At 39.6% G+C, this 14,523-nt stretch overlaps 1 protein-coding gene across 1 annotated transcript in view; it reads left to right on the forward strand.

Moving 5' to 3' along the window:
- The window catches only part of vipr2 (vasoactive intestinal peptide receptor 2), a 192,215-nt gene that overhangs the window by 151,567 nt on the left and 26,125 nt on the right, over positions 1-14,523 (forward strand). The window contains exons 5-6 of the mRNA XM_028804135.2: positions 2,485-2,582; positions 13,235-13,379. Coding sequence (XP_028659968.1) covers positions 2,485-2,582; positions 13,235-13,379 — 243 coding nt within the window. The remainder of the gene's footprint in view (positions 1-2,484; positions 2,583-13,234; positions 13,380-14,523) is intronic.

Below are 14,523 nucleotides of genomic sequence, written 5' to 3' on the forward strand. Positions count from 1 at the left end.
CCAGCACTGCCTTAACTCTCTTGGGCATGGAGTTCAAAAGAGCTTCACAGGTTGCCACTGGGATCCTCTTCCACTCCTCCATGACGACATCACAGAGCTGGTGGATGTTAGAGACCTTGTGCTCCTCCACCTTCCGTTTGAGGATGCCCCACAGATGCTCAATAGGGTTTAGGTCTGGAGACATGCTTGGCCAGTCCAGCACCTTTGCCCTCAGTTTCTTTAGCAAGGCAGTGGTCGTCTTGGAGGTGTGTATTATGTTGGAATGCTGCCCTGTGGCCCAGTTTCCAAAGTGCTCTGCTGCAGTATGTCACAGTACATGTTAACTGTAGCTCCCTAGTGCCGGCAAACCTCATGCAGCCCCAAACCATGACACTCTCACAACCATGCTTGACTGCAGACAAGACACACTAGTCTTTGTACTCCTCACCTGGTTGCCGCCACACACGCTTGACACCATCTGAACCAAATAAGGTTATCTTGGTCTCATCAGACTACAGGACATGGTTCCAGTAATCCATGTCCTTAGTCTGCTTGTCTTCCGCAAACTGTTTACTGGCTTTATTGTGCATCATCTTTAGAAGAGGCTTCCTTCTGGGACGACAGCCATGCAAACCTATTTGATGCAGTGGGCGGCGTACAGTCTGAGCACTGACAGGCTGACCCCCAACCAATTCAACCTCTGCAGCAATGCTGGCAGCACTCATACGTCTATTTTCAAAAGGCAACCTGTGGATATGATGCTGTGCACGTGCACTCAACTTCTTTGGCCGACCATGGTGAGGCCTGTTCTGAGTGGAGCCTGTCCTGTTAAACCACTGTATCGTCTTGGCCACCGTGCTACACCTCAGTTTCAGGATGTTGGCAATCTTCTTATAGCCTAGGCCATCTTTATGTAGAGCAACAATTCGTTTTTTCAGATTCTTAGAGAGGTCTTTGCCATGAGGTGCCATGTTGAACTTCCAGTGACCAGTATGGGAGAGTGTGAGAGCGATAACACCAAATTTAACACACCTGCTCCCCATTCACACCTGAGACCTTGTAACACTGAGTCACATGACAACGGGGAGGGAAAATGGCTAACTGGGCACAATTTGGACATTTTTCACTTAGGGGTGTATTCACTTTAGTTGCCAGTGGTTTAGACATTAATGGCTGTGTGTTGAGTTATTTTAAGGGGACAGCAAATTTATACAAGCTGTACACTTACTACTTTACATTGTATCAAAGTGTCATATCTTCAGTGTTGTTCCATGAAAAGATATAATAAAATATTTACAAAAATGTGAGGGGTGTACTCACTTTTGTGAGATACTGTACATGAGCATATATTTTTGCTTCTAAAGGAATATTTTTTTAAAAGCGTATTCATTTAATAAACTCAATGTATCTTCCAGAAGGTATTAGTTGGCTACTTTACTTTCCAGTACAATGCATGCTAAGGAGTTACCTACACATTAGCAAACTTCGGTATACTGTAAAGTGCAATTTGTTCAATTAAAAACAAATGTCTTATAAAGGAGGATGTCCACAGACAGGCATCTTCTCCAGGAAGGTTACTGGCACCTTTCTTGGCCGGATGGCTGTCATAGCAGAAGGACAAAGGGAGACTGCCTCCAAGGGCTATGTGTTCACCCATTACACTGGGTGGCAGCATCACTCTTGTATTTAGAAAGCCACAGGGCTACATGAGAGATGCAGGGGGCAGACATACCATGAAAGTGCTTCTTGGTTACGATGCTGATGTTCTGAAAGTTCTCCCAGGTCCAGGTTGAAAGGAGCCATTGGCCTCAGCCCAGAATTCAGAATTGGAAGTGGAGTAGGGCAAAGCTAACCTAGGAGGAGTGGAGGACAAAGAAAGAGAAAGAATTAAACTCATATGGAAGCTGGGATTGTGATTGGCATAATTGTGTCTGGGGTTTAGGGACACTAAGACACCACTTACAGGTCACGGTATTTCCATTTCAGAGACATCAGAGGCTTGTTTATAAGATTCTGGTGTGCTCACCTGTTGCAAAACAGAGGGGAAGGGTCGGGTGTGATGCCAGTTTAGTGAGATGAGACTAATTATTTTAAAAAAAAAGAACCTTTTTTATATTACCAGGACTTATACTAACAAAATAAATAGCTGTACATGATTTCATATGAACAGAGGAGAGCATTTGCAATTCACTCTGACAACAGAAGGACCAATTGAACAATTTCTTTGGTGATAGTGAGGGGCTTCAATGTAACAGTCAGCTTTGAGAAGTGATGTAATGCTTGATAAAGTATTATAATATTTGTTTGTACATTTATTCCTGAGATGTGTGTCAGGAAAGCATCACATAAAATGTGCATGAAGTTTGATAGATTTGTTTTTGCTGCGTTTTATTTTCTGTTAAGACAAGCATGTCTTACCAGTCTAATGCTTTATACTGACACTTTTGCTGTCTTCTTAAAAGAAAACAATAAACTGCATTAAATAAATGTCTTCTTTTCCTGCAGCTGACTTTCTTTTTGGTGGTGAAGGCCTTCTACACATTGGGACACAGCCTCTCATTGATTGCCCTTATTATAGGCAGTGCCATTCTTTGTATTTTTAGGTAAGACAACATTTTTTAAACCAACATATATTAAAAACAAAAACTGTTGAAATCAAAAAAGATAAGCTTGTTGTTAACACACTAACATTAAACATTTATTATAAAAGACAATGCAAATAATATATTTTGCTATTTATAAACTGTAAAAAATAAAATAAATATTCCTGACATCTAAATTCCAAATAAATGTGAGTATTCTCTGATTTCAGAACATTTCTACAATCTTCTGAGATACTGAAAGTCCCTGATGAAATGGATAACTCTGTGATGCACCGAAGCTAGCATTAGTAAAGCTGGCAGCGTGATGATGACAAATGGTGAATTAGCATGGCTCTCTGACATCTCCCAACCCTAAGTTTGATTTCTGACTTAATCGCTGTAGGGCTAGAATATGGATATTCTCCTTGCACCTCCATCTGTTTTTCTTGACATTCATATTTAAAGGCATGTTCAAGTAACATTCACTGGTGATTCCAGTTTGACTCAAAATGATTGAATTGACTGAATGTTTCTGTGTACATGAATGGTACTTTGATGAACTGACTTCCCTGTCATGTGCCTGATGCTGCTGAGATAAGCTTCAGCTTAGGCTCCTTGAATGTAGAATGTGGTTAAACAGAATAATGAACAGATATTATGCATTACTCCTGAGGCATTGTTTTTCTCCATAATACACACTTTCACAAACTGGAGATGTGAACATCCTCCAGTCTCAGTCTAATTGACTATAAAAATCTATTTGCTCCTAGGATAATTTTTGTGACCTTTTTCCTGACTAGTTGCAATCCAAACTTTTCAGGCTCTTAGACCAAGATAGAATAACTATTGTCAAAAGACTGGCTACTTTGAAATTATCTCCTGTTCATTTCTTCTATGTTTTAAAGCCTATTTAATCCAATACAGGGTCACAGACAGCAGTATTGGGCAGTAACCAGTGCTGGACAGAGAGCCAGGCCATTACAGGGCACACTCAAGCAGGAGCACCCATAATCTCTTACTGTATGTAGATCTATTCAGAGCTACCAGCAAACCTAATTGACAATGGGAAAATGTGTAAACTCCACAAAGACACTAATCAGGTCGGGATAGAAAACTGTCCTACTGCTAACTAATGCACTACAATGCTGTCCTGACAAAAAGAAATTAAAATTGAATTGTAGACTATTGCCTATGAGTATGAAGAGAAAGGAAAAACACAATTGTAAGCAAAACATGACAGAAAATGAAATAAACAGTATAGTCGTGACCCTACATGATACAGCCCCACAATGCCTAACAGGGTTACTCAACTACTTTACTTCTTACAAATTATAAAGTCATTATTGAGTGTCAGAATTATTCTGCAACCTTCTATTTTCCTGTCTGGTGATTTGGCTACAGTATATTGCCACCTCAACGCTAATTCTTCCATTCCAGTAACAATATTCTAATTTGTAGAAATACTATTCTACCAGGGCGGCACAATGGTGCAGTGGGTAGCGCTGCTGCCTCGCAGTAAGGAGACCTGGGTTCGCTTCCTGGGTCCTCCCTGCGTGAAGTTTGCATGTTCTCCCCGTGTCTGCGTGGGTTTCCTCCCACAGTCCAAAGACATGCAGATTAGGTTCATTGGCAATCCTAAATTGTCCCTAGTGTGTGTGTGCCCTGCGGTGGGCTGGCGCCCTGCCCAGGGTTTGTTTCCTGCCTTGCACCCTGTGTTGGCTGGGATTGGTTCCGGCAGACTCTCGTGACCCTGTAGTTAGGATATAGTGGGTTGGATAATGGATGGATGGACTATTCTACCAAATCTATCTTTTCAGCTTAGTTTATGAGCCTGAAAATATGTCAATGCTAGCACTCAAGTACACTAATAGATGTCATATTCATGACTAAAGTTACATAATGAAAGAAACTTTACTCATGCAGACATTTCTTAATATAGTCTTGACTCGCCACTGCCATGATACACTTGGTCTGTCATGGATCCTTATCTGACCATCTGGGTTTTGGTGGATCTTTATCTTACCTTCTGTGTTTTGGATCTATCTACTGACAGTAGCTACCTTTCAGAAAACCAAGCATCATTTCTAGCAAGTTCTAATCTTAAAAGCATAATGATTAAAAAGTTCTAAAGTTCTAGCTTCATCCTTCCATATAATGCAGTGTGCACTATGGGCAAAAAACAACACAGTAGACTTCAACTGTCATTTTTAATGATTCACCCTTACGAGTGAAAATATATACAGTACATACATATATTTTAAAAGAATCACTGATGTCCCAGCTGATTTAATTTTAACTAGAGCATTAAATAATTAAACAATGCAGAAAATTCCTGCCAAGTAAAATGGTAAGGTTCTGCCATTATGATCACATTTAAGGATGATTGGGCCAGCTTTATATTTCATGACAAGATCTTGACCTAGATTCTTCAGACCACTTACAGTCAAACCTAAGGGAAATAAGTGTCTCTTTTATTTATATGAATTATTCTTTTTGATAGACTCCATTTACAGTAATACATCAAGGCTAAGGGAGTTTATATGATGCAATGGAAGAGCAGGTTGTAATCATTAACTGATATTCAAATATTAAAATCGGGCTTTATGTGGTTTTTATAAGGAATCAATTTCTTATAACAAGTACCTATTCATGAGATAGTTTGTGCAGTATATTTATTACATAGACTTTATGAAGATATCTACAAAATCATACTTGCAAGAAATATCATTTAAAGCACAGTTATATAAAACACTTGGAAAAATGTAATGCTAAATTCTAAGTGATCACATTGCCTCATAGTGTTTCACAGTGGAGTTCACTAACATTGAATTTTTTAAGAAATGCAAATTGGATTGAATATTTCTTTTATCTTTAAATTAATTATGATATATTATCAAATTACAGCTGTGTACTTAAGTGAGTGATAACAGTGATTTTAATTTGCCTCATTTCCATGTACAGCAGACATATATTAATTACATTTATGTATATAGTGTTTTTCTCACTACTCAGAGCGCTTTACACAGACAGTGGGAACACTTTCAACCACCACAAATTTGCAGCATCCACCAAGATGATGTGATGTCAGCCATTCTAAGCCAGCACACTCACCACACATTAGCTATTAGGCAGTGAAAGGATGAGGGAGATAGCCAATCAGGGACAGGTGATAATTAGGGGACGGCCAATATGACAAGGCCAAGGTGGGCAGTTTAGCCAGGACATTGAGAAACACCCTATTCTTTTCAAAAGATGCACAGGAATCTTTTTATGACCCTAGAGAGTGAGGACCTCGGTTTTACATGTGATCCAAAGCACAGCGCAGATTTTTACAGCACACCGTCCCCGTCCCTGCACTAGGGCATGGGGATCCACACACAGACCTCGGGCCTCACCAACACCACTTCCAGCAGCAACCCAAGCATTTCCTGGATGACCTCCTATCCAAGTACTGGACAGAAGCAAACATGTTTAGCTCCAGGTGGATGGCCTGTTCTGAAGTGCAGGTGGCATGGATGCTGGCTAAGGCATTTCAGAATATGCTCAGGGGTGCAGGCAAGGCAGAAAGGGGAATCCCACTGCCTGGGATTTGTTCCTGCCTTGCGCCCTGTGTTGGCTGGGATTGGCTCCAGCAGACCCCCATGACCTTGTGTTAGGATATAGCGGGTTGGACAATGACTGACTGACAAAGTCTTGCACTTCTGGATCACAAGAGGGCGCGCCAGCCACCCAAACACCCAACACTTCAGACACAAAACACAAGTGCCATAAAATAGAAGGCTTTTATTCTGTGGGAAATGTTTTCCAGTCGTTTCCCACAAGCACCAGTCACAGTACAGCGCATAAATACAGCACACAGCACTTCTTCTTCCTTTTCTCTCTTTCTTTCCTTCCTTCCTTTGCCTCAATTCCTCCACAGGTAAGCTTCATCCATCATCCTCCTGACTCTGGCTCATCTCTGTGAGGCAGCTGGCTCCTTTTTACGCCACACCTGGAAGCACCCCAGGTGGCTCGTTTGGGAGGTCTGGAATTGCTCCCAGGTGTAGCTGAAGCCCAAAAGTAGGGCTCTGCAGCTCCCACAGCTCTCCCTGATGGCATCCACAGAACCCACTAGGGCTGTGCCAACAAATTGTAATACCCATACTGCCCTTTTGTTAATCTGAGGTGCCATTGCAATCCAGGGGGGCTGTCAAATAGCAGTTTGGGGAAGGCAGCACCCTTCAAAAGCCATCTCCCCCCGTCCTTCCCTTAAGGAGGTGTCCCGGCAAAGGTAAAGATGGCCGACCGTCCCTCACTCACTGAATAGCACAGAATAAGCCATTACAGTTTCACTACTTTTACAGCTTGAGAAATGCAGTGAAATTCAAGAAACTGTGAAGCTCCATTCATATCATGTAACTCATCTTTAATAGACTGATGTATTAGTTGCTCTACTAATAAAATTTGACACTAGGAATCACATTCTTTTTTATTATTTATACTGTATATTTTAACATTTGTACCAAATTTAGAAATATACGTTTACACAGATGGAACCACAAGTACATACTATTCAGACAGCTTCAAATATTTTCTTGAACTTTGATTCTTGCAATAGAATTTTATGCCCTTTTAAAACTCAGTCCATACATTTGCAGACACTTGGTTTATCACCTCACACTATGTTTTTATCAGGCTGCCTACTTAGAGGTCCATAAATGTTTTGTGAGAGGTAAATAGACAGGATGAATACATAAGAAACATCTGCCAGCAATGGACTTGGGGTTTAAGACCACAAAGGGCAGCCAGGGTGGCCTTGTTGTGAACCTCTGAAGTGTTTATACATGCAGAACAGATCTATAAACAGCCATTTGTGATTAGCTTCTTAAATTTCGTCAAGGAAACTGGCAAGAGAAAGACATGCTCTGTAAGGCCTTAAATAGTTCCAGATAGTAAATGTAAGTCAGTCCTCTTTGACAGGGCAGTAAGACCTTTTGGCTGTTGCGTCATGACTTTATAAGTTGATAAATTTAGGCAGGAAATATCTGCATACACTATAGTTGTATATTTAATCAAGCTCATGTTCCATGTAAATGTTTCCCAGTCAATGTAGCTTTTGTTGGTAGAGGGAGTATGGTGTGGTGGCTGGGACAATGCACTTTGGTTCAGTCCTTACCAAAAGGTCACATCTTGAGAAACTACCTGTGCTCCTCATAAGAAAAATATGCAAACAATTGTAATCAATCCTATTTTTCGCCTAAGGCATCTTCCAAATATTTGACAAAATAATAATGGGCTGTATATGTTATCATTCAAATATATTCTAACTCATTAATGTCTAAATTTAATAAGACTATAAATATAGTGCCACAGAGCCAGACATGATTATAATGTTGTTGTTTCCTTTTAAGTACACCAATTAACCGGAGCCACAAGAACAATGGTGAACACGTTCTTCACTTGAAGAACAAGAACAAGCACCACATACCCTGTATACATAGGTGTTTGTAATCAAAACCAGCTAGAGGGCACACATCACACATCAGATGTGACATCTCAGACAATATGCATATGAGATATCAAATCTGGAGATATGGTCCTCCTGTAGGTTTCCAGACACTGAAAGTGCTGGCCCATCCCCTGTTCAGACTGGGGTTCAATAGTTAAGGGCCACCTGTAATGATTATAGTGAGGAGCATGGCTAAGTAAAACTGCAGAGTTTATTTCCTGTGACAGCATGGTTTTACCACAGAGAGAGCAGGCTAATAGGTTGAGATTTGGATGATGCATACTTTCACGGCACAGTAATTAGTAGAATTTTTTGTAAAACTAATTTGACTGAAAAAAAAGCAACATCCATCTTGTTTCTCCAGGATCATTTCTCAAACCCCCATTACTACACTATAGTGATGAGCAAAACAATTTGCGCAAAACTGAATTTCGTGAAACATATTCTGTTTTACCACATGCAAAATCTATGCCATTAGCATATATTTTTATCTCATCTACAACCTTTTTCACCATGTGCAAAAGTATGGAGCAGTTTATTATGGAGCAGAGTGTAAAAAATAGGGGGTGCAGCTAGAGAGCAAATACAATAGGTGCTAAGACGTATTGGCCTCAGTATGTGGCTACTGGCAATTGGCTTACAGAATTGGGAAAAATGGGCGCAGCAAGTGTTACCCATGGTGCTACCTGCTGAGAGCAACCCCTTCCTATACACGTGAGTTTGACCTCAAAGTAGGTGCCATTGGTAGGCAGACTCACTATTGATCACTATCTTCCAGGAAGGGCAGTCTTACAATATTTGTTTTTCATTTGCTAGGCTGAGTCTATGGTTGTGTAGGTCATCCTCTATTGCTTGGCCCAGGTTTTCTTTGGTGTTGTTTCTGATGCAGTCACGCAGGCTGCTTCACATTTGAAAGACCTCCAGTTTGTTGAGATTTTCCTTCAACAGGGCCAAGTTTCAGCTCCATAAAGCATGATAGGCAGTAATAGTGCTCTATACATTTGCACTTTTGTGCATATTGAGATGTTCTTCCTTTTGCACGTGCATCAGTTCTGCAATCAAATGGCAGCTACCGCCAGCCAAATTCTGTGTTGAACTTCTGCCATCACTGCTTGTTTCTTTTCTTGTGGGAGATAACCAAGGTATTCAATCTTGTGGACTTACTCTGTTTAGATAGGGGACAGCTGAGAAAAGAGAGAGCAATTGAGAGCAACTTGAAAATCCCATGAAATCACATTTCAGTGAGTTTTGTGTTTCACAATTGCAAAGCCATTTGGAAAGTTAATTTTAGGGTCAATTTCTTGAAACTGTATGCAAAAAGAAAGTCTGCTGTTTTGCTCATTATTACTAGATTTAATAGAAAATTTTAAACTGTCAAAAGTGCCAAGGGGTACTGTGCCAGTTCTTTTCCCTTTAGTGCATAAATAGCAGAAGAGATGTTCACTGGGGAGCCACAAACACAAAATTAACAAACTTTATTGTAAATAGCATCCTTTTATAATGAAAATCATTAAAAGGTTGTATAATTGGTAACAAATGTTTTTTTTTAAAGTTGTAGCACAGACAGGTCAACTGATATGCTTATGGTTAGATAGTGTGTCGACTATTTGATTTTATCTCAATTGTTTTGGTGATGAATCCTTATTATGACTCATCTAAAATCAATTTTGCTCATTTTTGGAATTTTTGCATATGTCATTCTTATTACTGAATTATATTATTGTTTATTGGTAAAGTCATTTTTTGTGTCATTTTGATGGATTTTTTTGCCAACATTTTGTACAGTTTTCAGGTAAGGTGGAGATCATGTAGTGAATAATAATAATAATAATACATTTTATTTATATAGCGCCTTTCCCATGCTCAAGGCACTTACAGAATATAATAAAGAACGTCAGGGTATACAGTATATAGCATTGTACAAACCAGATAAATAAATAAAGAAGATTACGACTGTGAATTCAGAGAAAAAAAAAACCTAACAGACAACATAATTGATGGTCTCGCACACACACACACACACACAGGTTACATGAGCACCTTGACAGAGAAGTAAACTGAGAGAAGGGTAATAAAGTCAAGTAGAGCTAAAAGCCTTCCTGAACAGATGAGTTTTGAGTTGTTTTTTAAAAGAATTCATGGAGTCAGCTGACCTGATTAATTTCGGTAGGTCATTCTAGAATCTGGGTGCTATACAGCTGAAGGCCTTGTCACCCATGGAGTGGCCTTGTCACCCATGGAGTGTAGATTAGTGTGGGGTACAACAAGATTACCAGAATCAGAGGACCTTAGTGGGCGGGCAGGCACATAGTGATGGAGAAGGTCACTGATGTAGTTTGGCGCGAGGTTATTTAAGGCTTTGTAGGTTATTGGTAGGATTTTATATTCGATTCTGTAAGACACAGGGAGCCAGTAAAGGCAGAGCAGGATGGGTGTGATGTGCTCGCTGCTGCTGGTTCGAGTAAGGACTCTTGCAGCTGAGTTTTGAATAAGCTGGAGCTGTGATATAAGATTAGAAGGGGCACCTGCCAGTAGGGAATTACAATAATCGATGCGGGATAGTGATAAAAGCATGGACAAGTTTCTCAGCATTAGAAAAGGAGAGGAAGGAGCGAACACGGGATATGTTACGGAGGTGAAAGTAAGAAAGTTTCTTAATGTGATTTATGTGGGCGGAATAAGAAAGGGAGGAATCAAAATCTTTACAGTAGAGGCAGGTCTGATGGGATCCCCGCCAAGATGGACTGGGTAGGAGCTCACTTTATTAAGCTGCACTTTAGTCCCAGTTTGCAGGAGTTCAGTTTTGTTGCAATTTAATTTTAAAGAGTTCTGCTCCATCCAGGTTTTAATTTCACTGAGGCAAGTTGTGAGCTGAGAAAGCTCTGATGAAGTTCCACTTTTAACATTGAAATAGTGTTGAATGTCATCTGCATAAAAATGATAACCCAGTCCATAGCTACGGATAATATGGCCAAGGGGAAGCATATAAATACAGAAGAGAAGAGGGCCGAGAACAGAGCCCTGAGGAACTCCATGTGTGACTGGCGCTGAGCTGGATCTGCTGTTGCCAAGACTAACAAACTCTTGCCTATCAGTCAGATAGGACTTGAACCACTGGAGGGTAGTGCCAGAGATACCCAGCATGTTCTCCATTCTGGACAGTAGAATGTCATGTCTGACCTTGTCAAATGCTGCACTGAGGTCTAATAGAATTAATATGCTGGTTTGTCCAGAGTACTGCCATAAGCAAATCATTGGTTACCTGTAGCAGAGCAGTTTCACAGCTGTGCTGCGCCCTGAAACCAGACTGAAAGGGTTCAATCAGATTATTAGAAGTTAAGTAGTTGGTGAGTTGGGAAGCTACAACACACCTAAGAAATTTTGACAGAAAACGTAAGTGTGAAAATTGTTAAGATTGTCAGCATGAAGACCAGACTTTTTTAACATTGGGGTTACACAAGTGGCTTTAAAAATGAGTGTCAAAGGGATGAGTTTATTATTGTTGTAATAGTCAGGATTATGGCATGAAGGTAGGATTTAAGTAGTATGCTGGGGATGGGCTCCAGTACACAAGTAGTCGGCCTCATCTTACAAAGCAGGTCATTAGCAAAAGCAGATGTGACTGGTGAGAACTTAGTGAAGGAGCTGGATGGAGTGGGAAAACAGGGAGAGATATAAACAGATGATGTATTTATGTTAGTTGAATTATTTAGATCTTTAATTTTGTTACGGAAAAAGTGGAGGAATTTCTCACAGCCTTCTGTTCAGCCAGATGCGGGTACAGTAGATATAAGCCCAGGACCTCTACTGCAGAGGAGTACCTCAACAGGTAACTTTGGCCTGGTGGTCCAAAGTCAATAGACAAACCCCACAGTTACTCCAGGGATGACAGGGAGGAAACATCTACAAGTTGTTTAAATGACTGGCCCTTGTCAGAGCACATCCAGCTCAGAGTTGGCAGGCAAAGTCACAACTGTTTGTTTTGGGGGAGGAAGATAGTCCAGAGACTAGAGCTGAAACAGAAGATTGAAGAAAACATATAAAGATACCAAGGACTGGAGAAGAGTGAGCCTCTGGCCAAATGTTTTACATACAAATTTAGTTAGACAGGAATATCAAATACTGAAAATCAAAATTTAACAAAGAAGTACATAACCAGAGCCCGGGCATTAATCATTTATTGTAGTCAAGAAGCAGAGAAAAAATGTTAAAATCAGGGATGGAGAAACAAAAAAATGAAAGCCAAGAACTTTGGGAGAAGCTAACCATGTACAAACAGCAAGTGTATGATACTGACCTTTATAGCTATAACCCAATGATGTCACGCATCACACGCTTTTGCTTGACCCTGCAAAGAAATGGTACAGCAGCCAATCAACAAAAAACCTCAAAATGACGGTGCCCAAATGAAAAATAAAATGTTGTCATGGGAGAGACGTTAATAATTCTCAAAACTGTGAAAAACACACAAGTCATCAAAACAAATGTGACCACATTTGTGACGTTTAAACTCCAAATGAAATATAAAATGATCACAAAAGTATCAGTTTCACCGAAAGGGGAAAAAGCTTTTATGATTTTTAGATTGTCTGGCATGTAGTTAAATGGAAATTATGTCTTAGACACCACCCCTGCAACAGAAGGCCTTGTCCAGTGTGAATTTGAATCTTTAATAACTGACATTTTCAATCTAATGTTCATTCTGGAAGCAGACAGAATTTTTCTAAAAAAGTGCAGTACATTTTTAATTTCACAGTAATATTTCAAGACATGGATTTGGTGTAATTCTGAAGGTCCAGTCACATATTTTGTACTGCACAGTACAAAATAGTCAGTTTAGTACTTGTATACTGGAAATAAGGTATTTTGTGAACAGCAAAGTGGTGCCATAAATCATAATAAATACTGTAGTTTTATATGTTAAAAGTTTTTTTAGCTCAGCATTACTATAGAACACCATATAAAAACAGCAGAACATTATCAGGATGACTGCACATTCAAGTCTTTATTGGTTGACTTTTTTTATCCATATCTTATATTCATGTACAACTTGAACAAATGCTATTCAATGTGGAAAACTGACGGGGTAAAGGTAATAAAAACAGTCTTGAAGAAGGTGCTTATTGAGTAGGAAGATCAGAAGCTCAGGTAAAATGAATAACAAGATTTTTTTTCTTTTGTACAGAAAACTTCACTGTACACGGAACTACATCCACCTGAACCTCTTCTTCTCTTTCATTCTGAAAGCAATCTCAGTTTTTATCAAGGATCATATTCTTTACTCAGAAAGCAATTCTAGTATGCAGTGCTTAGAGCAAGAACCTTCACTGGTTAGTACACTTTTCCAGAATACTGTGTTTTGAGTAAAGTTTAATATGTGGACATTCTTAGGCTATGGTTATTTTATGCAATTTCTTAAATACTGTATATATTTCATCCAATGGCATAATTTAAAGATTGACAGATTTAAATGGTGTCTGGGTATGTATATTTTTTCCATTTTTTTCCCTAGTTTTTAATTAGTTGACCATAACCTTCAGTCAAATTGACTTCATTCCTGCTTAGGCATTTGCACTGAACCATTTAAACTCTCTTAACTATCAATCTTTACATAACATTCTTTTGCCGTCTTTACATTCATGAAGCTGAACAAATATGCCCATGGTGCACATGATGGGCAAACAAAACTGATCACAAACCTTTTTCTAAATAGCGCACTACATAGAGCTAGATTATTGAAAAGAAAAAAAAAAGGCAGAAAGTTACTTAAAAATTACTACAAATTACAGTTTTTGCATTGTCTTCAGAAACTGAAAGCAGAGTTGAAGAGAAACGGAGTTTAGTTTATTCCACTAAGTTATTTGTTCACCATCTGCTTCTCTCTATATACTCAACTGTCGTCCCGTGTTGCAAATTTACAGTGTCGGTGCTTTTGTTTCCTTTTCTAATCCAAAATGCCATGATGCTGTTCAGTACAGGCCCGTTTATGATACTTCAGGATACATTAAACAACTGCATATTTCCTCGTAGATCAGAGTGACTGCACTGGCAGCTTGTAAGCATGGCTTTGTCCACCTGCAGACTCTTAATCGCATGTTTACTCACACTGTGCCCAAATGTCATTCATAAGGAATGACCATAAAAGTGGGGTTCTATCGGAAACATGTAAACCAACAGATTACACACAAAAGTATATGATTTATGGCCTGTTTGTTCCCGCATACATAAATATATTTGGGTTGCAATAATATTAATGCTCAAAGGGTTCATCTGTTGGCCATTGTGCTGTCTGTTCACTCTTTGTAAATTTTTGGCGGGAGCTAATTTCTTGACTTGCTTTTATGTGCACTACTACAAAATCTTGTGTGCTGAAGCGTAAACACACAAGAGGCACATACACACAAGAGGCGTCAGTCTCCTTTTGTTGGGATTAGCCATGTATGCTTGGGGTCAACGTGTGTCGGCAATGTGTGT

Source organism: Erpetoichthys calabaricus, chromosome 6 (genome assembly GCF_900747795.2).
Source record: "Erpetoichthys calabaricus chromosome 6, fErpCal1.3, whole genome shotgun sequence".
In the NCBI taxonomy this organism is placed as follows: domain Eukaryota; kingdom Metazoa; phylum Chordata; class Cladistia; order Polypteriformes; family Polypteridae; genus Erpetoichthys; species Erpetoichthys calabaricus.